The 24291-nt window shown below is 36.6% G+C and overlaps 1 protein-coding gene across 1 annotated transcript in view; it reads right to left on the reverse strand.

Moving 5' to 3' along the window:
• Positions 1-23258, reverse strand: part of LOC149570685 (transferring glycosyl group transferase) — a 40845-nt gene extending 17587 nt beyond the window's left edge. Inside the window, exon 1 of the mRNA XM_089823229.1 lies at positions 21756-23258. Within this exon, the coding sequence (XP_089679355.1) occupies positions 21756-22981 (1226 nt within the window). The 5' untranslated portion in view covers positions 22982-23258. The remainder of the gene's footprint in view (positions 1-21755) is intronic.
• Positions 23259-24291: the final 1033 nt, after the last annotated feature.

Raw genomic sequence — 24291 nt, forward strand, 5'->3', positions numbered from 1 at the left:
ATTAAGTTCTTTCATAATAGTTCCAAGAAGCAGGAACTTTACATAAATCACCGCTAACTTATCTTTATCAATCTTAATACTTATTATAACATTAGTATATGGGTGATTTTATTGGGCCTTCCATATCTTCCTTGTGACCAATATTTACATCACTTTATAATAGGTGATTTTAATCGCATCACATGCTCCACCATTTTTTGAGATACTCCATTATTTCTGTCTTTAATCACAATTTTATCTTTATTAAAATACACCAGTGCTCCTCATAGTGTAGCTTTGGTATAGGGATGAATCGGCAGCAGTGACAGTAATATGAGATCCCTCCTTATTTCATTCAGTGTCACTTTTATTTCTTCGCTCCAAATTTTATTAGGGTCACTTTATCTATGCAAATACCCAAAGTGGATCCACTTTAGCTTCCCTTCGTTCTGGATTCTTTCTATAGTGCCATCATATGCTATTCTGGTCTTTCAAACTCTTCTCATATGGCATACATCCTGTTATTCAGTTGACGCACCTTGCAATGTTTTGTCTTGTCCTAACAAATCGATTGGCTGTACCCAATCTTTTGATTCATATATTGAGACTGAAGTTAATAGCCTCTTTATTTGATGATGTTCATCTTCTCTGCTCGAACTTCATACTTAGCAGGCTTATGGAGGTCGATATCCATGTTAGAATCCTCAAACATCATTTGCAGATGACACAGTTAAATCTACCATTGTGAGACAGGGTACTGTTTCATAAATATTTTAATTCCATCTTTTTCAGAACTGTTCAATCATGTTTGATCGCCTTAATGGTATATTGCCCTTACGGAATATGTTGTGGTTGCTTGGTTACCATCTTCAACTTTATTTTTATAAATTGTGTGGCTGCTGTTGTATGCAATTTATGCATTCCAAACTCTGACAGCATCAGCATCATATTTTTGATTCAGATTTTATTGGAACATTCAAATTGCTGCTTCATCATTGCATATACCCAATGCTCTTAATCTCTTCTGAGTGTTTGATACTCCTGAAGTATTTATTTCACAGGCAGGGTAATGACCCTTGCTGTTTGTCTTCATATTGTACGCTATCGTGTTTAGGTTCTCATTGCTGATTGACAACATATATATATCACTGTGATATATGACTGGCTCTTAGATTCTTTCTCGTTACACTGCTATATCCATGGTCTACGATAATTGTTTTCCAGTGTACATTTCTGTATGTTTCTTACCAATGTTCCGACTTTGGTATTCTATGCCTTGAATTGTGCAGCTGCAATCCATAATTACCAGAATACTAGATTCTGTACGAAGGTATCGTGGAACATATTCTAGATACATATACAAAAATTGATATCAATGCTCAACGTATTCATCTTCAGCCATATATTCAGAACTTGATATGTTGATTTCTGCAGTAAGGTTCACAATATGGACTTCTTTTAATATTTTCAGTGATGACAACTGGCATTGTAATCGTCTTTTAATATATCTGAAATGGACTTGACAGAAAAACACATCAATGTTATAACTCTATGTCAAGACTATTACGATAATAGATAAATGTCTATTATTAGTTAATGGTAATCTATTTGTAATCTATTGGAAATATTAGAATGTTTCTAATAGTTAGTTAGCTTTCTCCTAGCTAGAATAGAAAGTTTCTATTCTTTACGATAGTTTCCTAAGGAAACATTGTTCCATTCTTTTCTGTATATAGACCTCTCGGTCTCTATTAATACAAGCAAATATTTTCCAATTACTTTGTAATATGGTATGAGATCCTATACTTCAATTTTTTTTGAAATATTTATTAATTTCTTTTGAAATATTTATAATTTCTTTTGAAATTATTTGTTAAGATTTTTCGAAATTATTTCTAAGGTTTTTTCTCCAAAATCCATCCAGGGTTTTCATCTTTGTGAGAAATTCATCCATGCAAATCACGTCCTCAAAAATCGCGTTGAAGCCAAGATTCGGATCATGTTTCAAGTTCTTTGGTCTAGTCGCATTTTATCATCTCTGGTCTGGTCACACAACTATCTAATTACAACCATTTTGCTCTTGTCGTTTTTTTTGCTTGCCCAAAACACCAGCCACAAGTATCGTTGCTTCAATGCTGGTGACGGTTTTGACAATTTTGTAGCCATTCGTCTTGCAAACAAATCGCACCTGAGTTGCTGGTGACTCCACACCCGCGTCTATCTCTGCTCACGGTGTGATCACAGAGCTCACGTCCAAGCAAAGCATTCTGTAACGAGTTTTGGCCATCGTTCGCTCCTATATGCACACTTTAGACACCATCATTGGTGTCATTTTCGCTCTTAGAAGCCATAGGCGACCTCAAATTGACATTGTTTTGCCTCCAAACCTCCACTTTTCTTGCAAATCCGACCTTTCATGGCTATCAACTAGGGTTTGCTTCGAAACCCTTATTTTTTGAGCTTAGAAAAAAAATTTGATTCCGGATACATCATGGGTTTTTCAAGAGCTCAATTGGGTGGTTATCTATTTTTTCTAGGTGCCTCGATTTGCACGCCTCACTTTTTGAGCCAATGGATCTGAAAACCAACAACATATTATTTTTGGTTTTTTTGAGCTCTCTTCTAAGTCATCCTTCAACTCTTTTGGGCCTTCCATTTTTTCCTTGAAGAACGTGCCTTCACAAATTTTCACATTTTTTCATTGAAAAACATGTCATGCCATCTCTAACAAACATTATGCTCAAGCACAACTCAAAATTCAATGGTCGAAATTATGGCACTTGGAAGCAGCAAATTATAGCAATTTTTGAATATTTGAATACTGATTAACTTGTCCTGGGTGTTACACAGCGTCCAACTATCCTTGGCACTAATCAAGATTTATGGGATCTAAATAATCAAGATGTGGTGATACTTCTCAAATTATCTATGGCTGATGATCAGCTTTCTCAGATTCCATCCAGCAAGATAGTTGCCGAGATATGGGCACATCTCAAAAGTCTTCATGAGACATCTAACAAAAGCAGAGCTTTCTTTTTGAAAAATATAGTTTTCTATTATTATGGATGAGCAAACCTCACTCCAAGCACACCTAAATAGGATTCAGAAAATCCGTGATCAGTTGCTTGCCATCGATCGCAAGATGGAGGAAGAGGACATTGTGGTTATCACTCTTTAGAGTTTGCCAAAGTCTTACAAGCATTTTATCGAGACTCTCAACATCATGTCTTGTGGTGTTGATCTAAAGTTCATCGATATTTACACACTTCTGTTTCAACAAGATCGGTGGAAACAACAGCTCAATAGCAATTCTGGCTCCACCTCCAAGAGCAAGCCTTTGCTACTAGATCCTTTCAAAATGATAAAGGCAAGCCTCAATGGTATTCTCAACAGAAGTCCTCTACTCCAACTTCAGAAGGCTCCCAGAAGAACATTCAATGCAATTATTGATAAGTTTGGGCGCATGAAGGTTAAATGTCGAAAACACTTAGCTGCACAATCTAAGCAATTAGGTTCGCAGCCCAAAGCGAACGGTGCAGAGCACACTAAGCAAACAGAATCTACCTTTTTCGCCTTCATGGCTAAAAGACCTACAGAGCATGTGAAGTCGTTTGCCTGGTACATTGATTCAAGTGCCTCTTGTCATTTCACTCACTACAGAGATTGGTTTACTGACTACCAACCTTATTCAAATTCTATTATTTTTGGTGGCTAAGAAGAGTACATCGTTGTCGGCAAAGGCAACATTCAGATTTAGTCTGCTAGGAGGAATCTCATTTTCCTCGATGTGTACTAAGTGCCAAGGATTGAACTAAATTTACTCTTCGTCGTTCAATTACAACATTCTCCACACTTGGATGTCACCTTCAATTCACATTAGTGTACCATCACTGATCGGGCGACTCAGTCTACTGTTGCGGTGGGTCTTGAGGATCATGATCTTTTCTGACTTGCTGATTTTGGTGATTCTCCGGACTTAGCTATGGCTGCTCGGTGGTCTTCTGTTAGCACACTTTGGCATCAACGATATAGGCACTTAAATGTGCATTAGCTCACTCAGCTTGCTCAAGATGAGCTTGTCTTTGGATTGCCATAGATTCAAACTCAGTAGCTTAGAGTTTTTGATGCATGCCAAGCTAGGAAGCAACATCGCACACCTTTCACCAATGGTGATTCATGGCGAGTTTCTCAATTACCTCAGCTTGTTCATGTTGATATCTACGGCCCTATGGCCATTCCTTCTGCTCTTGGGTCCAGGTATTTTCTATTGTTTATTCATGGTTTCAGTAGAAAAATGTGGGTGTATTTTCTTAAAAAGAAATTAGATGCATTCCCTGTATTTCAAAAGTTTAAACCTATAGTTGAAAAAGAGTCCAGGAAATCTATTATTACTCTTAAATCAGACAATGGGGGGGAATTTTGTTATAATGAATTCTCTAGCTTCTTGGATAGTCATGGCATCAAACGCCAATTAACCACACCCCACACAACATAACAGAACAATGTAGTTAAATGTCGAAACAAAACAATCACCGAGATGGCTCGATCCATACTCGAACACTAATATGTTCCGAAGAAGTTTTGGGCAGAAGCAGTCAACAGTACAATTTATCTTTTGAACTGGTCACTCATAGTAGCGGTCAAAGGTAGAACTCCTAAAGAGGCCTAGTCGGGTCGCAAGCGCAGAATCAGTCACTTGAAGGTTTTTGGCTCCCTTGCTTTTGTTCAAGTTGGATGCCAAGAGCCAAAACCTCATGCTTGCTAGTTACAATGGTCTTCACAAAGCCTACTGCTTGATCGACACTAAGACATCTCGTTTCCTGTATAGTTGTGATGTAGTCTTTGATGAGCAGCAAGGACCACTCATGCATGTTTCTCATGTTCCTGATCCAGCAAACCAGCCTATGAAAGCTCATGATTTGTAAGTTAGGCTTCTATTAGGTCCACCTAATGGGAGGGCTCCAATAGCTCCTGCAACTCCAATTATACCAATGAGCCTTGTACACACACCTCCAACTTCTCCTGCAAGATCACCTTGATTTGTAGATGCTTCACCTAAATTTGATCCAGATTCTTCTGAGGAACCTGATCACCAAGCATCTACTGATACTAATGTTGATCGTGATGGAGCTCTAAATGTTAGGCCTCCATTTTTGCACATTGCCCAATCTTTTCAAGCTATAGGACAAATCAATCAGTTTGGATTCTATATATTGATGAAATACAAAGTTTTTTTTTTTAGATAAAGCACCTAAATATTGGAGGAGGTTTGGGAATTGATCATTGTCAAACTGGTGCAATCCTTCCTACCCTTATGGATATCATTGATACAGTAGGGAAGATGAGAAATCTTACTCTCATTAAGCTTGGAAGATCTCTTGTTGCATACTCCCATGCTGTTGTGAATCAAGTGATTAAAGTAAAAACAAATGGTAACAAAATATTCATTGTGACTGATGGTAGTGTTTATGTCAGTTTTGTACCACTTGAATACTTGATATGGAATATCAAACACTCAATCCCTCTCTTGAAAAGTAAATACTCAAGAAGACATGAGAAAAACTCCAATGTTCCTTACACCTGTGGATACTTAGTTATATTAATGTGATTTGTTGGTTAATCACGTAGGCGACCTTACATTGTTCATTCAAGGATTGTCGAATTCTTGTTGTGATGGTGATGATGTCTGGTTTTGCAATGTATACGAGCGCCGAATAATGTTGATGATGGTAGTGATGGAGGGTGTTCTTGCCAATGATGCTTCTCCTTTCTAACTTTCTAATAATGAACTCCAACTACTTGCTACTTTACCTCTACTCCTATGAATGGAAAACTTAACAAATGGATGAGGATCAAATTTGATGAAAACTTACCAGCGACTCTACCTCCATAGATGCAATGATTCAAGGGAAAAGACTAGATTAACCCACAAGGCTTCCTAACAAGCTGCTAGGATGCTAGTGGCCTAGTTTATAGATCCCTATCAAACATCCACTAATATCACCATACAACTATCCATCTACTCTTACTCTTTAACAACTTTTTTGAAATAAAATCTATTTTAACAACTTCAATGAAATTTGACTCTAACTATTGGAAGTAGAAACCATGCAATAACACCAAGTGTTCTCAATCGCCATGCAAATCACAACAATGATAAACAAAGGCAATTTTGGTATTATCTTAAGCAACAATTTTCTTCAACCCTTTACAAATGAGAGAAAATGGCCCTATATAGAGGCCAAAATTACAACCAATGGTAGAGATTAAGAGGCAAAATCAACGATCCACATTAGATCCCAAAAACCCTAATTAGGATTGTAACCCCATCGGCCAATGAAAAGACACCACTCCATTAATGGACCAATGAAAAAAAAAAAAAAAGTGGCAACCAATGAGAAGACACCAAAATGGTAGCCAATCAGAATCGAACACCTATCCTACCCAAGAAGAAAGAGAATTTTCCACTTGGGCTTACATCAAATGATCTTCTAATATAATTCTACCATTTTCTTTCATCTTTTTAGCCAAGGCAATGAACTTGGCTAGCCTGTCGTTGCCTTCCTTCATGAGAGGGCAAAGTGTATGCGTCATCTTGAGCTCAGCTGAATTCATTATGTTGCTCACTACTTGCAGTGTCTTCTCATAATCCTCATATTCTTTCGCATATCCGATAAAGGCATTGAGGGAGGCAAGGGTGCCCAACATTGCTCATCATGGTTGAGATGGAAGTGTCAACGCCTATGCTGTCCTGCGCAATCTCATTCTGTATCTCTTCAAGTATCCTCAATCTGATGGTCAAGGCAACAAACCAAGACTCCACCGTACTCATTCCTCCTTCATCTACTAACTTGGTTATTTCCAAATATCTCTCTAATAGCTCAATAAATGCCTGTAGCCTGGGAATGGCTAAGACCTTGACTGGAAGGAAATCCTTCCACTCCCCTTCAAATGTTTTGAATTTGTCTCTAATAGCCACCAATGACCTGAATGTCAAGATAAAGGAGGGCAAGAAATTTCTCCCATCTTCAATCATATCATGGATCCAATCTTTGACTTCGTCCAGCTGAGCCAATATCTCTTTTATGTTGCTCTCGCTGTCTTGCAGAAGGGCTACCTAATGCAATTGTTAGACAAGTTGGCAATCTCTCCAATATTTGTTTTCGGCCTCCAACTTTGCAATCCTCTCATTTGCCTTCCTCAACCTTTCTCTAATTGAAACCATGCCTTCCTGGATCTCCTCACATTCCATGTCATCCGTGATTCTTCCCAAGTTATGTTCTACTACCTCATATTCCTGGGCTACAATCTCATCTACTACTTTGCTAACCTTTGGTATAGCAATCTGAACTTTTTGGTGACCCTCATCATCACTTCTGATTACCTTTGTCACTGTTTTTACAATTTGTTTCTGCTTCTCACCATCTTCCTTTTCCACTAACCCTTGAATATCTTCAATTGTTCGGACAGTCACCACCTCGCCTCTTGGCATAAGCATTTGCCTTAACCATAGTGGTGCAATGCATCTCCCCAAATCTGGATTCTCGGCCTCGAGCGCCTGGCTTATTTCCTCAATATCAATTGGCCTATCTTCTTCTTCACTAGTGACTATCACATCATCTCCATGTTGGTTCTCCGAGAGAGGAGAGTACTCGATACTATTGTTGTAACCGCTTAATTCTGAATCAGAGCTCACCTCTACTGCGGCCCCTTGTCCACTTGTATTATCCCCTTGGCTTCTAGCCTCAATTATGATTTCCCTTGATGGTGTTGCACTCCATCTCTTTTGCTAGAGGCTCCTAATGTTCTTTACTTTTCTCAACCTCCAAATTCCTCTTCTTGCTCTTAACTATTCTTTGTTGCTGGCTATTGCCTTCACCTTTCTATCCGACTAACTCCGCTGGACCTTCTTCCTCTAGTTTCATCTTCTCATAAGTAAGGTGTACCTTTCGACTTTGAAATTGCCTTAACTTCTCATTGTACCATGACTCGATGTTTTGATCAACTATCCTTGTAACTGCCTCTAAGGAAGGATCCTAATGATCATCCCAAACCACTAGACTCAACCTTGTTCCATCCATTGTATCATAATCTTCTCTTAGAACATTTTCATCATCTTCCAGTTGATCGGAAATATCAAGGCCTCTCCATCTGATTGCCCTCACATGAAAGTCATCTCGTGCATTGGCCCAAAAATCCTCTATAGTAGGAATATGTTTGAATGTATTTCCGTGAGATGCCTTGATAAGACCATTAGGATTGAATCCTTGTCTTGCTCTATACCATCCTAGATACATCACTCTAACTCCTTCTCCGTAGCTGCAAAGGCAATGGGATTGGGGCAAGTATCATTGCCTATTCCAAATGAGAAACTAATCCCCGTCTCACCTTTAAGTTTCATCATTTTGTCACAATGCTCAAGTTGCCTAGCCAACTCCATCAAAACTACCTTGTTGGGTGGGTACCTTGGAAGTCTCTTGGGACAAACTGTACTCCTTGACACTCTGATATATGTGAATTGCAAAAATTGGATGAACCAACTCCCATACTTCTTAACTTTTACTTATGCTTCCGTTGTGAGCCTTCTAGCAGGTGTCCCTTGTAATATCCTTATCGTCTTCATGGAAAAGGTGTCATAAAACATCTTATAATCATTGGTGTTGTGCAAATGAAGCTGTGGATAGCACGCATGCACCAAGCATTGCCCCGATCCATTGCCAATCACTCCTAAGGCCTTAAGTCCAGGATTTTCATATAGTCTCGCAATCAGATAGAAAAGATAGGATCCCATATAGAATTGCTTTTGATTTTGCACTGTCCTAAGTTGCAACTCTAAATTTTCACTTATAATTCTAGCCCAATCAAATCTTCTCTTTACATTTTCAATTTCATCAATAAAGTAATACATCCAGTTCTCGAATTGAATACCTTGAGCCACGCTCATGATTCAACTGAGAAGCACGATAAGGTCACCATACTCTGGCTTGAAATTTGACTTGGTGAGCTTTGATGACTTGGTAACTCCCTTCTTGCCTTCATGCAACCAATTATGCTTTAGATGAATGAGATAAGCCTCCTGATTATCCTGAAATAACTTGGCCGCTTGGTCCATCATTGCCACTGTCATGTCTTTATACTAGGGAATATTAAATACTTCTTCAACCACTTGTCCGCTAATGTTAACCAACACTCTCTTCCCTTCATCAAAAATGGACTTAGTAACAATATTAAACTGGGTTGCACATTCCATTACCAATTTCGGACAAGGCAAGGTAGGAGAAAAAACCACCGTGTGTACAATTCCGCTTTTGTAAATCTTCTTCGCCATGGGGGATTGTCCTTCCTTCAATCTACCCTTCAACTATACCATGTTCACCGCGTTGATATTGGTATCACTTATTTGCCTCACTTTCGAGAAGGTGGGCTTAAACATCATGTCTTCCTTGTCTTTTTTGGTATTAGTTCCCTTTGGGTTCTTACTTACACTAACATCTATCATCCTAAACACTTATTTCTGCCCCTTCATTTTAAATGATATGGACTACACTTATCAATCTCCAACCTTCTTTCTATCGATGGAATCTAGCTCATCTCTGCCTCTCCAAGTCTTATCTCTACACTTATCAATCTCCAAACTTCTTTCCTATGAATGGGACTACCACTTATTTCTACCTCTTCATCAACTTAGGATGGACTACACTTATATCTCCCAACTTCAATCCTAGGGTGCTCTAGCTTATATTTGCCTCTCCAACTGTCCTATCATGAAATCTATACTTATATCTCCCAACTTCAACCTATCAATGGAATGATGAAGTGGTGGATGATGAGTGCAAGAAGAAAATAAGAGAAACGAACCAATCAAGAACAAAGAATACAGTCTGCCTTTACCAATCTTCACCTCTAAAAATGAATAAAATTTTACCTTAAATCTATCTTTACCAATAACCAGGCCCTCTTCAAATTTGGATCAGATCTTGGAAATTTCAAGCCTCCTTACAAATAATGATGCCCTAGCAAAAATCATAATTTTGACTTCCTTGAAATTGCCCACACATGCCAAAAATCAGACTTTAACTCATATAGCCTCTTCACCATATAAAATTGCCCAATTGTAGGAGAAATCGCTGCCAAAGATGGAGAAATCAGACTCAACAAAAATCACCCAAGTTGGAAAAAAATAGATCTACTAAAAAAATTGCCCTGGGGCAGAAATTCACCCAAGCAAGAAGGAGAAAAATGTCGTCAAGAAATGGAGAAATCTGTCCCAAAAATCGCCCAAGTCTGAAATTCGCCTCCCTTAGAAGAAAATCGCACATCCAAGGAGAAGGAGGAAGAAGGAATGAGGAAATAAGAGGAGGGGAAGCCCCTCTTATACCAAACTTTTTGCCTCTCCAAGTGGACCAACCTACCTAGAGGGAAAACAAAATTAAGTTAGCCCCTTAATTAATGGCCCAGATTTAAATACAACATTAGATTTACTTAGCCCATAGTGAATTGGCCCGTTTAATTCCCAGTTTTGACCAAAAATTGCAATATAGAAATAAGGTAAGCCTAGGAGATGTCAAAATTTTCATTTAATAATGTTTTGGCAATTAAAATATCATTAAAATCAATTTTCAATTCCAAATTACCAATTTCCTTTAACATTTTAAAAATCTTCTAGGCAAAATTTCAACCCAATTAAAACAATTTTACAATTTAATCCAATTTCAATTTTTTAGCACCAAATTAATCATTTTCCTAGTAGTCGAAATTCAACCTCCAATTTCAATTTCACTATGAAAACAACTAGATCTAACAAATTCATTTTCAAAATGCTCAAATTTTCAAAAAATCCATCTAAGTGCAAAATTTGCAAATTTATCCTGCCAAATATCATTTTAACCATTGAAAAAACGTTTGTTTTTTAATTCTGTTTGGCCTAAGGATAAAATTACATGTTCCAGAAAATCAAGTTTCGCAACGGATGAAAAATAAACCAAATCAAATCCCTCCTTGCCCCAAAGGTGTCCAAGGTGTAAAATTTTCAAATCGAAAACTTCTAGACAACTCCAAATTTGCTAAGGCAACCAAAAAAAGGGGGGTCTTCAAAATTTTGGGGCGATGGTGTGAAAACCTCACAACAGATAGCATGGCAGAGCTTATTCATCCCAGCCTCTATAGAGCTTACTAACATATTGAGCTAATTTCTTTACCTTCACAAAGTACTGAATTTCAACCTTCAATATCATTGGACCTGTTTGCAAGTCTGCAGACTTTTTAGGCAAGGACAGAATACAGCCAACACCATCCAAGAGAGCAGGATTGTAGCAGCTAAATTAGAGAAGACTACAGTCAGCGATATTCTAAAAATCTCATTTTTATGTATTTATGAACTACTTAATTTTGCTGATTAGAGCTTAAGATCTTTCCACAAAACATGTTGCTCCTTGGAGACTCAAAACTGAAGCATGCTCCACAAGTTCTCCTTGAATCTGAAACTAATTACAAAATTGATAAAGAAATAAGGATTCGATAGTTTTACAAGCTGTGATAGTGCATATTTATAGAACACAAGTGAATTTGATAAATTCTGAAGATGAACATGAATGGATGACTCAAACCTTTCAGATGTTTTATGTTGTATAGAGATAGACCATTCAAAGGATGATGTGATACCAATGCAAGTGGACTGCTTAACATAAGCACATGAGGAATAATTATTGAATGCAATTCATTGTGAGTTTTAAATGAATACATCACCATCAAATTAATTGATATGTTTAAATAGCCAAGGAACAACCACGGTGAATTAAATGGGACATAATTGCGATGGTCTCGTCTCATTGGAAAGAAGGAATGATGACTATTGCTTTATGAATGCAAAGAAATGATTGTGGATGCAAATACAATAACAGGACAAATATATGAAATGACAAGTTGAAAGCACGGCCAAGCCAATTAAATATTCAAAAGCATTGCAAAACATCATGCAAAAGAACAGTTGAGAATATATGGAGTATCTACAGCAGTGACGTGTTGATGAAGCGTCAAATAAAGTGTGAGGGAATCACAATATTCTTCATTGAGAGTGTCAGTGTTTTAATTCTATCGGATAAATTATATTATATATATGAGATATATAAATAATATATGTCAAATATTATATATGGAATAATTAACTTATGTTAAGAGTGTGTGTGTGTGTGTGTGTGTATATAACCATTATAATAAATTGAGGGCATATTAGTTATATAACTATAACTAATGTAAGTTAATATATTACAGAGACATTTCTCTTCAAGAGACATGCCTCTTTATATCACATATATATTCAGTCGTATAGTAACTTGGAAAACACATAAAAATATTCACTAGTGCTATTACAAGTTACAGAACAGATTAATGGATCATATCTTTAACATGGTATCAGAGAAAGTTTCAATCCTGGGACATGGTTAAAGGAAATTTGTGTTCAAATGATTGGCTCAAAAATTATCATGGTTGGAGCATTCTGTTTTGACCGGCTCATAAAATTTGTCTGATGCTTCATTATGGAGGTAACTCGTTTAGTACGTGGACGGACAAATGAGTGTACCTATTTAATGTCTCTTGAAAAGCCTTTTACACTGGCTGGAAAGCATAGCATTTCTATCTGGATTGAATAACTCCACCAATAACAAGTCCTGCTGCATATTTAGAGAACCATTATTGTTGAAGGCAGTTTGAGTTTATTTTTCATGTTGCTATGACATATTAGGTGCAAAGAGAGCAGTGAGATCATGAATATCTGTGCAACACATCTTGTCAGGGGTTACACTGATATTCATTTTGTGTTACTGGTAACAGTTACAGGTGTCATTTCAATGTTTTTTAGCACAAAGGAGTGTAAATATTTGCAGTTCCAGGAGATTTTTTTTTCTACAATGATTGCTAAGGGGGTTGCCATGGCGAGGTATTCCAAGTGGTCTAATTATTGAAGAGTTCGGATTGGTCATAAGAATGCGGATCCAACTGAAGGGGAGCCATGTGAACACTCTCCTCGAATAGTTCATGTTCCGGAGACATTAAGAGACAGGCGACATCATTCTCCTCCTCTTTGCTCACTTGAAATGAAGTCTCAAAAGCTGCTTCTCCTTCTATATTCATATCCATTTTTCTATCTATGTGGCAGCACAGATAATACGCATGATTTGTTTGATGAAATGTTGATTGGCAGGGGCGACACTAAGTCACAATCAACCTGATAGAAAGCCAACTTGGTAAAGAATATGTTCAAACAGTTCATAACTTGGTTCTTAATCTATGATATTCTGCATTTCTGCATTTGGTGTCCCATAAGGATTTGTATTACAGGCAAGGACGTTTTTATGCATTCATTATGTCAACTTCTTGTTGACACGAGGTTTGATTCTACAATAAAGAAGGCAACGCGAATAAGATACGGTCATGAAAAGATAGAATCCATATCAAGCAAAGCTATAATTTCAAATTTCTTACACAGCTAATTTATCAGTTCTTGAGAGGTCGATTAAAGAATTGTATTGATTCATTGGCTTTCAGTGCTCAATATACGGTGAAGGAATTCAATTTCATCGGACAATTCTTTGTTGGAATATTTGAGGTCTCACTACTTGGTCGTGAACATGCCTGGAATGTTTCCTTGTTGCACCCAAGTTGAGTTTGCAACTATTCATGGTCTCTTTGAAGAAGTCACATTTCAGGTTGATGAAAATGGTTTTTCTTCATATGCAATAGAAGAGATTCCCACAGTATCCAGTGTATTCTTCATCACTATTCCCATGACTGTACTACCAGTGAGTATCCAACTTCACCTGAATCTCAAGTCTCACATGGTTCGACACCTCTCATGTATGAGGTATCCATGGCTTGGAGGCATGAATTAACCGAGGGGTCAACTCTTGTTTCACTCAACAAGAAACAATCACTATCATCAATTGATCCTCTATCAAATGAAGATACTGATTCAATCAACAAAGAGATTTGAATTTTTGGCAATAGAACATGAGTGGGAATTGAACTTCATGGATTATAATCGCATAGTTACAGCAGACAAATTATTGGATTGTTAAGTTTTATGGTCGGCAGACTGTATCCTGTGTGGAATATAATGTTTGCCGATATATCTCTTAGATATATTCATTTTGATGGATGAGTAATAACTTTCCAATTTGCAGCAACATACTCCTCACCACCCAATCTACAATCACTAATGATATTGAAGGAAGTGGAAAGAAATGGTGATTTCAGCCTAGATTAATTCTCAGAGACTAAATATAAACTTGCTATCATTATCGTGAAAGAATATTATCACTTGTTGCATTGGAGGATATTATCCATTTGATAAGGAAATCAAACACATGAGTTGCATCATTTCATTCGATCACCATTGGCCTGCAATTTCCGTATGGCAAATCAATATAACAATATTCTCATTATGTGTGTGGATACAGAAGGTCCGAGTAAGATAATCTACATCTCAATCTATTCTAAAGGCGAAGATAATTAAGAGAAAATGAACACCATCTTTGGAAACTTTTGAGGGGAAGGCTGCTAAATGCTTATAGAGATTGGTGGTTTTCGATGCAAGCATCATTGGGTATGTAGGAGACGGGTTCAATAATCACAACATACCTATGGAAGAATTTGGATTTGATAACCCTAATATTTACATGAAGATCCTACCAGCATTAAAAGAAACATTGATATAGTTGGTGGATATTCATTTTCTGGAGTGGCAACATATATAGCTGTGTATGACAAATTTGCAGAGGAGCTCAGCATTTTATTGTTCTTTGCTCAAATCGGATGCAGGTGTGTGCTGAGAAGAGTGACTCTAGTGTAACAGTCGATCCAAATGAAACCATTTATGTGAGGTCCATGCTCTACATTGAGAAGCTCAACTTCTCTGTTGCCTATGGGTGGGAAAGAACCCCGTATTATCAAATCTATGTCTGGCTTAGTGTAATGTACTATGGGAAGCTTGGTGCATGTGTGACCCATTGGTTCTTGGGTTGATTTTATATGGCTTCTACCTGCGATCCTTTACAATTAATAGAATGGGGGAATGGATCCTTAATATAGTTACGTGAGGAAGCTAATACATCTAGTTCAAGATCAAAAGGGTTCTGATGCAGAATAATGTGTGACTTCTTAAAAACAAATTGACCAACCTAGTATGATTGAGATCATATAAGAAGGGAAATTTGAAGTTGCATTAAAACATTTGCCGAGTAAAATATTAAAATTAAAAAATTTTATGATACTTGATACAAAGCAAAACTGTTCAGCGATGTAAGAGTGGGGATTTTACATTGTGGGGGAAATTATAACCAATGTTTCATTCCCACTTGAACCATCCTTTCTTGAAACGATTTAAATCAAATTTGTACAGATTAGTATTTCTTATCCTTGAATGTTCTTGTAGGAAGATGGTTGCTACTTCTTACATATTGTGCAGACTCAATCTCATGATAGTAGCTCCAAAGAAGTTGTGATTTAGTATTCATTGATCATCTGATGATCAAGTTGGATAAAGTGAGGCTATTGAAGAGAATATCCATGATGATTGAGATTATGAGAGGGAGTCTGATAGTTCGTTAGAGCCAACCTGGTCAAAGAGAGGGAGCAGATAGAAAATATGCTTTAGTCAAACTTTCGATGATCTTGGTTGTATGGATTCAGTGGGAATCTGACTCTTCATCAGAGAGAACTTTGTACTAAGAGGTTAGAAAAGTTAATATCAAAGGTCATAAGGTTAGTATTTCTTCGTGAAGGCGAAGTTCCAAGTGTAATCTCTTGTAATACATTCTTATCTATGAGAGATAAGTTTGAGGTGAGAATCTTATTCTCTCATATGTTTCATGGTCAATGTTATGACAACACCAAATGACAGTATTTGTGGTGATTTCATGTGAACTTTTCTTGTCATGTGTGTACGGGCCTGTCCCCTATGTACATCATGAGGAAGTGACAACTTTCAAATGATGTCACTCGTATTTGGAGAAGTTATTGAAAGGCAACGACCTTAAAATACACATATTGTGTACATGTTGAAATAAATCATGAAAGGCTTTATCTTATAAATCAACAACTAGGTGTTAGATGTCATTAATTTGACTATCTACAAGTTGTTTGTATAGATATATTTTAGGTACTTGGTGAATATCTTGCCTTGACATTCTGATAGGCCATTATCGCATTGAATATAGGTACTTGGTGAATATCATTTAGCTGATGTTTTGATAGGCCATTACACTTGGTGAATATCATTTGATTGAAGTTCTAATAGGCCAATGCTCATGTTACCTAATATGATATCAAATTGTAATTGGTGAATATCATGTGTTGATATTCTAATAGGCCAATACTTATATGATATCATATACTAGAAATCTTTTGATCAAAGATTTCCTACATGTATTATTCTTGAAATATTACCTATGGTGTAATATCTATGTGTTTTATCCTTCTTCATTAAGAGGGAGCGTTAATGTTATAATTTTGTTGGATAAATTATATTATATATATGAGATATATAAATAATATATGTCAAATATTATATATGGAATAATTATTTTAAGAGTGTGTATATATATATATATATATATATATATTGAGGGTATATTACTTGTGTTATAACTAATGTAAGTTAATATATTAAAGAGACATGTCTCTTCAACAGACATGCCTCTTTCTATCACATATATATTCAATCGTATAGTAACTTGGAAAACACATAAAAGCATTCACAAGTGCTATTACATGTTACTGAACAGATTAATGGGACATATCTCTAATAGAAGGAATCACGATATCAAGAATAAGACACAACGATAAAGTAATAGTGTAATGTATAAAGAGGAGAAAACATGTTTCTCAAATACTTGTCCATGTGTATTCCTCTGCACTTCCGTATAGGCTCACGCAAAGGAATATTTAAAAGGTTGAAAGCTGCAAATTATCGTGTATTTATGGAAATAGAGTTAGAGCCTACGATATGCAAATAAATGGAGAGTATGTAAAGATAATGATGGTGATTTTCAATTCCACACCAAACTTTTTATGATTCTCTCCCAACTTACACACAAATTCTGCATGCAGCAACAAGAAAGTGGAAACGCTTAGAATGATGGAGTGGTGAGCTTCAAACATCGCAGAGACACATGGGAGGAATGACACGTGTATCCCGATTATCGCGTGACGAAGCTCTCTTATTTATGACCGCTTTCTCTAAGAGAAGATTATATGAAAGACAATTATATGCGCCAGGCAATTTGAGATTATGTTAAGATTCATTAAGGATAAACAGTTCATAGTATTTAGCAATTATATTTTAATAATATTAAGTTCATTCGAGAGGTATGATTTATTTTTTGAACATGATTTTTAATTTCAAATACTCATGTTCCCTTATACTTAAGATATAAATATGGGATGAATAAGAAGAACAAAAGACATTCAGAACAAAAACATTCCATATTCAGAAAAAATATTTTAGTTGTAAGGAAGAAAAAGGAGCTCAAAAATGACTTTGTAAAATAAATGCATTTATTATATTTTAATAAATAAATAAAAGACTTGTATGCTTTTTGTTCGAGTTTGAGGACTTTGCCAGCTGGAGAACTCCAAAGCTTAAATTCGCTATAGAAAAGCTCTAAACCAAGTGATCAGGTTGGAGGAGGTCTACCCACCTAGGTGTAGCGGAGCTTGAAGTGCAAAGGAATCAAGTTGATTCTTGTTCGTTGGCCAGAACTAATTACAAAATTCTATCAAAGAAGTGGTAGGCTCTTGGATTTCCAATCTGCAGTTTTGGGAACGAACAAGTCATTTTCTTCTCCAACCTAAGTGGTGGGCTAAAACACTTACTGATCTTCATGGTGATGAGCTCATTGATGGGAGAACTGCTCAAAAAAAGAGCAAACCTACAGAGTCTATTAACTTTGCTCTCATGGCCAACATTCATAGTGTGTTTGAACCTCAAACATATTTTTGTTAACTTTGCTCTCATGGCCAACATTCATAGTATGTTTGAACCTCAAACATATTTCGAGGCTAAAGAAATTCTAGAGTGGGAACAAGCCATGACATCTAAACACCAAAACCTGCTAACGAATAACACCTGGGTCCTTTCTAATCTTCCACCAGGGAAGAAACCCATTGGTTGCAAATGGGTTTACAAAATCAAATACAAATCTGATGGTACTTTGGATAAGTACAAAGCTTGTTTAGTTGTGGAAGGCTTTTCTCAACGTCAGGGCATTGATTATGAAGAGACTTTTGCTCCTACTGCAAAGATGAGCACAATCAGATTAGTCCTAGCCATGGCAGCACAGTTTGGCTGGAAGGTCCATCAGATGGACATCAAGAGTGTTTTCCTGAATGGTGATCTCCATAAAGAGGTCTACATGATGCAGCCTCCTGGTTTCAAGGTTGCTAGTAATGGCTATCATGTTCTCAAATTGGTGAAAGCTCTCTATGGCTTGAATCAGGCCCCTCAGGCATGGTATATAAAAATTGATAAGTACCTCAATGATCAAGGCTTCCAGAATTCTTCAGACTCAAAGTTGTACATCAAGACTACTAACAATGACATCATCCTTCTAGTTATTTATGTGGATGATTTGATCATCACTGGCAGTTTGGCATCTTTGATTCAGGGAATCAAACAAAAAATATGCTAGTCTTTTGATATGACTAACTTTGGGCTCATGCATTATTGCCTAGGTGTTGAGGTTTGGCAACATTCTTTTGGTATATTCATCTCTTGGTCCAAATATGTCAAGAATCTGTTAGACAAATTTCGTATGTAGGATTGCAAGCCTACATCTACACCCATGAAGAAAGGTCTCAAGTTATTAGCCAAGTCTGATTCTCCTCCCGTAGATGATACTACGTACAGGAAACTAGTAGGCAGCCTCATCTACCTCTCAGCTACTAGGCCTAACATTAGCTTCGTTGTCAACCACATCTCACACTTTATGACAACTCCCAAGGTTGATCACTGGATGGCCACAAAGCATGTGCTTCGTTATGTGAAGGGCTCTTCAGATTATGGACTTCTTTACTCTAGATGTTCTAATCCTAGACTCTGATGCAGGAGCATCTTGCATGGAAAAATTATTGGAAAAAAAAAAAAAAAAAAATCTGGAGAGAGAAAGTGACGAAAATTAGAGAAGAAATAATAAAAAAATAAAAAAGAGGAAAAAGGAGAAAAGAAAGAAAAAGAGGATTTCTATTTTCGAGGTGCATAGGTGGCATAATAGAAAAAAAAAAAATTTTAAAAAAAAAAAAAGGTTGTCATTCCATTTATCGAGGTGTGTGGAAAGAATTCTAAAAAGTTATGAATATTGTAGAAAGTTTTGGAAGATGTAGAAGGTTGTGGAGGAATTCTAAAAGGTTGTGGATAAGTCATGCATGGGGTGGTAAGTGCCTATTTAAGCAAGGCATATGAGCATTTCTAATCAAGCTCAAGGGGAAGCTTGAGGAGTAGAAGCTCGAGAAGTGAAAGCTTGGAAAGCTTGGAAGGTTTGGAAGGTGTGAAAGAGAAAGAGGAAGTGAAGAGTGAGTTTTCTTGAGTCTGTGGACAGAGCGCCGAATGTGAGGCAGTTTATAGCAGGATTGTGATAGAGTTGTGAGTGTGTAGACAGAGCGCCGAATGTGAGGCAGTTTACACTTGGATCTTGGATTAGGTTTGTGAGAAGAGCTAGTGACTACGGTTTAGAAACAAGAAAGTTGCTTGGTGGCTTGCGAGCACAAGTTGAGATCTTGGAGGTTTCTACCAGAGTGTGGATCTGGGCTAGCTTGGGTTTGGATTGGATCTTGAGAGATCTTGCAGAAAGGTTATTGTAATTGCTAAGGATTTTTCAAGTTTAATAAAATTTCTTGGGAAGCATTTTATCTCTCTTTGTCTTCATATTGTTGCATTCTTGGTTGTGAGTTGGTAAGGGTGGTGTGGCCCTTCATTAAGTGGTATCAGAGCCTACCTTCATTAGACTCAGAGGGTTCACAAATTCAGATTGGATAGGCTATGTTGACGATAAAAAGTCAACCTTTGGATATGTCCAGTTTTGGATTTGGTGTCATCACATAGACCAGTAAGAAGCAACAAGCAGTTTCTCTCTCCTCTACAGAGTCTAAATACAAAAGGATTGTTAAGGCATGATGTGAAGTTGTTTGGCTTCGTCGAATGCTTGGGGATATGCAGATGTCACCAACAAGACCGACTACAATGTTTGTTGATAACGAAGGCATTATCAAGTTAGCATAGAATCCAATCTTCCGTGAACGAACCAAGCATGTGGATGTTCACTGTCACTACGTACGACAGCTGGTTGAAGACGGGACAATAGATTTGCAGTATGTTTCTACCACAAATCAGACTGTAGACATTCTCGTCAAAACTCTTGGTCCTGATAAGTTTGTCAAATTCAGAGGACAGCTTGGTGTTGTTGATAGATTAACCATCAAGGGAGGGTATTAAGATAATAGATAAATGTCTATTATTAGTTAATGGTAATCTATTTGTAATCTATTATAAATATTAGAATATTTCTAATATTTAGTTAGCTTTCTCCTAGCTAGAATAGAAAGTTTCTATTCTTTACAATTATTTCCTAAGGAAACATCATTCCATTCTTTTGTATATATAGACCTCTCGGTCTCGGTTAATATAAGCAAATATTTTCCAATTACTTTGTAATATAGACTTCCATTTTTCTTGCACGACTTTCATTACCTTCTTTAACAGCAACATTCTTCTGTGCAAACATCATGTTATTGTTATGTTCACAATATCATTGTATAGTTGCTGCTGTATATATAGCCTTTGCACCTGCGTCATAGATGTCTTGATGGGCTGCAACTGTAATTGAATGTTCTTGATTGATATGGCAACTTTTCTCATGCATTGTGTGCTTCTGTACAGATATTTTACTCTTGACCAGTTAACTAAACTTTACCCAATGATGTCATATGCTGCTAGCATTATATTGGCTCTTGCTGGTGTATATTCTTTAAATCTTTTAGGCATATTATTTCTTGCAACCTTTTCTTCACGTCATATTAATCTGGAGGACTCCATTAATCTTTGTGCCTAATTTTGTGAAATTAATAGTCTTGTTTCAAATGAATTTTCCTTGAGAAATTCTTCTTGGTAATTTGAAATGAATATGTTAAATTTGAGATAGCTATCTTCATCATAGAGTTTCTTAAACATAATCTTTGATTCTCATGGTGCAATAAATGGAATCCTAAATATTCTGTGAAGCTCTGATAGCATTTGTATATTCGTTTTGGGAGTTTTCATTTTAGCATTTTGTCAGCCCTTAAGTACATTTTAGTAAAGTACACCTGAACTGTGAAAATCATAAAATCATATCATACAAGGGAGCTGCCCCTCTCAATGCAAAGGAAGATTGCATTATACAAGCAATCTATCCAACTGTTGTAATAATTTCGTCACTTGTCATTGGAAAAGTCATATCATTTTCGAAAGACAAATTTGTTTACCAACAACATCTATAATACTTTGAATGGTGGCATCCTTCATTGCTGCACCATTTTAGCACTCCAAATCTAATGCAGCATCTGTGATTCTTTGATGTTTCTTACTTCTAAGTTTTTATTAAGGACCTTGTTGTTATAAGCTCTTGTTCTATCAGAGATAATACAACATAAATCAAAGTATGACTATCACAATGGTGAGCCAGAGGCGAGTTATAAAATATACAAATAAAAATGCGAAATCCTAATACAATTAAAGAATAACTCACCTGCTCACATAGTTTTGTGTGATGGCAATAGAATCCTCCAGATTAATAACCAAATGCCACCATCCATTGGGCACAAAGATAACCTCCCCGGCCCTGCAAATGCATTCAATAGGTCTCTTTTTCCATTGTTTAGTCTCTCCATAGAAATTCATGAACCACTCAATTATAGAAACTGGTGACGCCACCTCAGCACCATCTGGGCTAGGGTGCACACCTGGAGGTACCACGTCAGGAGGGAAAAGAATCCATTTCTTAGAGCCCTTTATGACTGCATTCCATGCAGAAGTGCTGTTAGGATCTACGTGGAAGGAAGACCCTGATCTAGCTGGACCCAAAATCAGCCACCTGTAATCAGGCCTCTCCTTCCCCAGCAATGAAAAGAGATCCTCTCTGAAATATACGGGTACCTCATAATCGAGGGTCAAGACAGGCACTTTATCTCCAAATTTAGGGTCGAACAAATAAAGTGGGCGCTCTTCCTTCATGATATCTGCATACGAAAAGTAGTCTTTCAGCTTCATATCAACTGGACCCACAGCAAACTCCGTGTCCCCTGCAACCTCACAGAGAAACTCTCTATCCCACTTCTTTAATGAACCCCAGTTTGCTAACGCATCACTAATAAGTACTGGTCTGTTGGGTTCCTCAAAAGTAGATATATATTCATCTAAAGAAAGTTTCTCTCTTCTCTCAATATTATCCACCTCTAACCAGTCTTTCTTCATCTCTAAATTCGCACACAGCCAACTTTGAAACAGGTAATCTGAATAGAAATTACTGACCTTGAAGTGGGACACCAGGGCTGCAGGAGACGAACAAAAGGGGCAATGCGTTGCAATGTATGTTGACTTCCACGATCCTTTGAAAGAGAACTTACCTTTCATTTGATGGAGAACGAGTGCCCTCCATAGGGATTCCTGATTGCAAAAAACGTAGAAGGCTTTGCTTACTAGTGCAAGATGGCACAAATCTTTGGCATCAAGAAGACCCAAAACATCCATTACGGTTTCATCACTGAATAGGCTGAGACTGCCCAAGCCCACATCTCTAGCGTTGTGATTGCCACATCCATTGAAAAGAAGATTGCCCAATGGCTGTACTCCATAGCTACTTCTTCCCTCATGCAGATGAAGATTGGAATGGAGGCTGCTACTCGGTTTTCTTTTCTTCCTTCTGCTTTCGGATCGGGAGCTTCTGTTGTTTTTCCGATCATGTTTACCATTCATTGTTTCCGCATATGCTCGTCTCCGGTTTATGCAATCAGAACACGAAACGTTTGCTCTGCAACAGAATGGTATCGGATGTTAATTAGGTTGATTGAAATCATAAGCCTAAAGAGATTAGCTTGTATGTAAAAATCATGATTTGGTCAGCAATAGTCAACACTTCTCCCTTCAATCTTCAGTATTCGAGGGCTCGGATTCGGGTTTTGTCATAAATCATTTTTAATTAATGCAATCAGATTTCCACAATCCATGATTTATAATGCTAAGTTTCTGGAATAGATTCTGTAGAAATTTTTCATCAACATTTTGAATCACACTACGTGATCCATCATCAAGAAGAGAGAGCAAGAGGTGTCATTTTTAAGTCAATTTTCCTATAGGATAACCATCCTTTATTACACCTCGTAACCATTGGTAAATTGTATTTTATTTTTCTATGTTTTAATATACATTTGATGATAATGTCATCATAAACAAATGTACTAAATTTTATATGATCAAAATTATTATTAAAAAATATATATATGATCAAATTTATTTATTTAAAAAAAAGTTTTATGTCATTTCATTCTAGAATTAAATCAATTTTAATTGATGATAAAAACTATATAATTGAATTTTGGTAGTGATATCATATTTTGATTTGTTGTGGAAAAACTCTCTTACTATTCAATTGATAAACTTTAAGAAACTTTCTAATGAATGAGTCATAAAATAAACACTTGGTAAAGGTTTTACAAATGGGTTTGCAAGCAAAATGTGTTTAACCATAGAGGAAACTTTGTAGTTAGGCACGTTCGAGTTAGAGTACTACTAAGATGGTGACCTCATGAGAAGTCTTGGTGTTTCACCTTTGTAAGCATCACCTAGATCCAATGAGTGTTAAGTGTTGCATTTATTGTCATGAGAGATGGGTTTGTGTAAACCACTACTCATTAAACATGGGTCAATGGGTTTGGCTCAAAAACTACATAGTTGAATTGTGAGAAATATCCTTGGTAGGCAAAAAGGTAGCAAGTTGAAGTTGAGAGAATTTTCTATTGTCATGAGGTACTATTGAACAAAAAAAATTGAATAAAAAATAAAGATTAAAAGCTTATATTATAATCAATTATAATCTTGAGTATCTCTTCATTATAATACAATAAATTCAAACATAAAGAAAACAAACTTGTTGTACTCAATAATTATCGTTGCACTTTGCATCCAAAAGATAGATATGCTTTGAAGGATCTATAGTTAAATCATTAGAATAAAAATGTATTAGCATCATGTTATCAAATTTATTAAGGAAGATTAAATTTATTTCA

The sequence above is a fragment of the Cupressus sempervirens genome, chromosome 3, assembly GCF_028749045.1.
Source record: "Cupressus sempervirens isolate cs-2001-9-10 chromosome 3, ASM2874904v1, whole genome shotgun sequence".
Classification (NCBI taxonomy): domain Eukaryota; kingdom Viridiplantae; phylum Streptophyta; class Pinopsida; order Cupressales; family Cupressaceae; genus Cupressus; species Cupressus sempervirens.